The sequence below is a fragment of the Nicotiana sylvestris genome, chromosome 11, assembly GCF_000393655.2.
Source record: "Nicotiana sylvestris chromosome 11, ASM39365v2, whole genome shotgun sequence".
Lineage (NCBI taxonomy): Eukaryota > Viridiplantae > Streptophyta > Magnoliopsida > Solanales > Solanaceae > Nicotiana > Nicotiana sylvestris.
Window position 1 is genome coordinate 26,226,646 of NC_091067.1, and position 2,508 is coordinate 26,229,153.

At 41.9% G+C, this 2,508-nt stretch overlaps 1 protein-coding gene across 1 annotated transcript; it reads right to left on the reverse strand.

The window, feature by feature from the left end:
* Positions 1-1,378: 1,378 nt before the first annotated feature.
* LOC138880845 (uncharacterized) lies at positions 1,379-1,801 on the reverse strand. The gene has a single exon (XM_070161024.1). The coding sequence runs from the start codon at positions 1,799-1,801 to the stop codon at positions 1,379-1,381; it is 423 nt and encodes a 140-aa protein (XP_070017125.1).
* Positions 1,802-2,508: the final 707 nt, after the last annotated feature.

The window sequence follows — 2,508 nt, forward strand, 5'->3', positions numbered from 1 at the left end:
AAAAAAACAAAATTGTTTTGGAAGTGTATGGGTATATCAAGTAACTTTTAATGAGCTAGCGACTGTGACACATTTCTAAGGCATTGCAGCTTTCTTATGTTGGAATTTTGAGGGTCCTCCTCAAAATTCTGCCCTAGTTTGGTAGATGATTTTTAACTATTTGCGGATGGCGGACCTTGCTGAATCTTCTTCGGAATTTTGAGAATCCTTCTCAAAATTCTGCCCCAGTTCTTGATTGATTACTGGCTTTCTGACATGTGACCGTTGGTTGGACTTGCTCCGAAATTTTGAGGACCCTCCTCAAAATTCTGCCCCAGTTCTGGTTTTGGGGGGAAATAAAAATTTTATTATGATATGACCGAACCCATAAGGCTGCCTACGTATCCCCTCTTAAATGCGAATTAGGTCAAGCGTAGTTCAATTATATCAGAAAGGAAATTTGAAATTATTCTAGGCATAGTATCTTTTGACTACATCAGAATTGATTGGTTTTGGCCATATCTCTCCATCCATCTCTGCAAGTATGAGTTCTCCTCCTATTACTACTCGTTAACCATATGCAGACCTTGCCAGTTGGGAGAGAATTTCCCTTTGGCTTCATCTTGGTATGGGAAAATCTTCTTCAATAGCAGCTGCCCTGGTGTAAACTGACTTGGTTTGACCCTTTATTTGAAAGCTCTGGTCATTCTGTTATGATATAATTGGCCGTGATATACTGCATTCATTCTTTTCCCATCAATAAGGGCCAACTGATCATAGCGGCTTCTTACCCATTTCGCATCGTTGAGTTCAGATTCCTGTATGATTCTTAAAGAAGGAATTTCCACCTTGGCTGGGATAACAGCCTCGATTCCATACACCAGAATGTAGGGGGTTGCAAGGTTGACGTGCGAACTGTGGTGTGGTACCCTAATAGAGCAAAGGGTAACTTTTTATGCCACTGCTTGTGATTCTCTACCATTTTCCTTTGTATCTTCTTAATGTTCTTGTTGGCCGCTTCTACGGCTCCGTTCATCTGAGGTCTGTAGATAGTTGAATTCTTGTGCTTGATTTTGAAGGTTTCACATATAGCTTTCATTAGATTACTATTGAGGTTGGCAGCGTTGTCAGTGTTAATGGACTCAGGAACTTCGAATCGGTAGAAAATATGATCTTTGACAAAATCTATGACGACCTTCTTGGTTACAGCTTTGTAAGATACAGCTTCTACCCATTTTGTGAAGTACTTAATGGCTACCAGAATAAACCGATGTCCGTTTGAAGCCGTGGGCTCAATCGGACCAATAACATCCATTCCCCAGGCGGTGAATGTCCAAGGTGATCTTGTTGCATTGAACTCATTTGGTGGAACTTTTATCATGTCGGCATGCACTTGACATTAAAAGCATTTGCGAATATACTGAATACAATCTGTCTCCATGGTCATCCAAAAGTAACCTGCCCTGATTATCTTCTTGGCCAGAGCGAAACCATTCATATGCGGGCCACATGTCCCAGCATGCGCATCCTCAAGTAGCTTAGAAGCTTCCTTTGCATCGACACACCTTAGCAAACCCGAATCCGGAGTTCTTCTGTACAAGTTCCTCCCACTGTGAAAGAAGTGATTTGACAATCTCCAGAGTGTGCATTTTTTAATGTGATTTGCATGCTTTGGGTATTCTCCTTTTAATAGGTACTCCTTGATGTCATGGTATGAAGGATTTCCATCGGCTTCTTCCTCAACATGAGCACAATATGCCGACTGATTATAGATCCTCACCGGAATGGGATCAATATAGTTCTTATCTGGATGATGTATCATTGATGACAAAGTGGCTAATGCGTCAGCGAACTCATTCTGAATTCTGGGCATATGTCGGAATTCTATCTTCGTGAATCTCCTTTTCAATTCCTGCACATGGTGAAGATATGGCAAGATCTTGGAATTCCTGGTAGCCCATTCTCCTTGTACCTGGTGCACAAGTAAATCTGAATCGCCGATCACCAATAACTCCTGGATGTCCATGTTGACTGCTATGTTGAGCCCTAGTATGCAGGCTTCATACTCCGCCATATTGTTGGTGTAGGGAAATCTGAGTTTAGCAAATACAGGATAATGTTGACCCGTTTCTGATACCAAGACTACTCCAATGCCTAGTCCTTAGAAATTTGCGGCTCCGTCGAAGAACATTCTTCAACTATCATATGCTTCCGTAATGTCTTCTCCTACGAATGATACTTGTTCATCAGGAAAATACGTTTTCAAGGGTTTGTATTCTCCTCCCACCGGATTTTCAGTGAGGTGATCTGCCAATGCTTGTCCCTTGACCTCCTTTTGAGTTACGTAGATGATGTCAAACTCACTCAGTAGTATCTTCCATTTAGCCAACTTCCCCGTAGGCATGGGCTTCTGAAATATGTACTTCAGAGGATCCATCCTAGATATGAGGTATGTAGTGTAGGCACAAAAGTAATGCCTCAATTTCTATGTTGTCCAGGTCAAAGCACAGCAAGTGCGTTCAAGCAGAG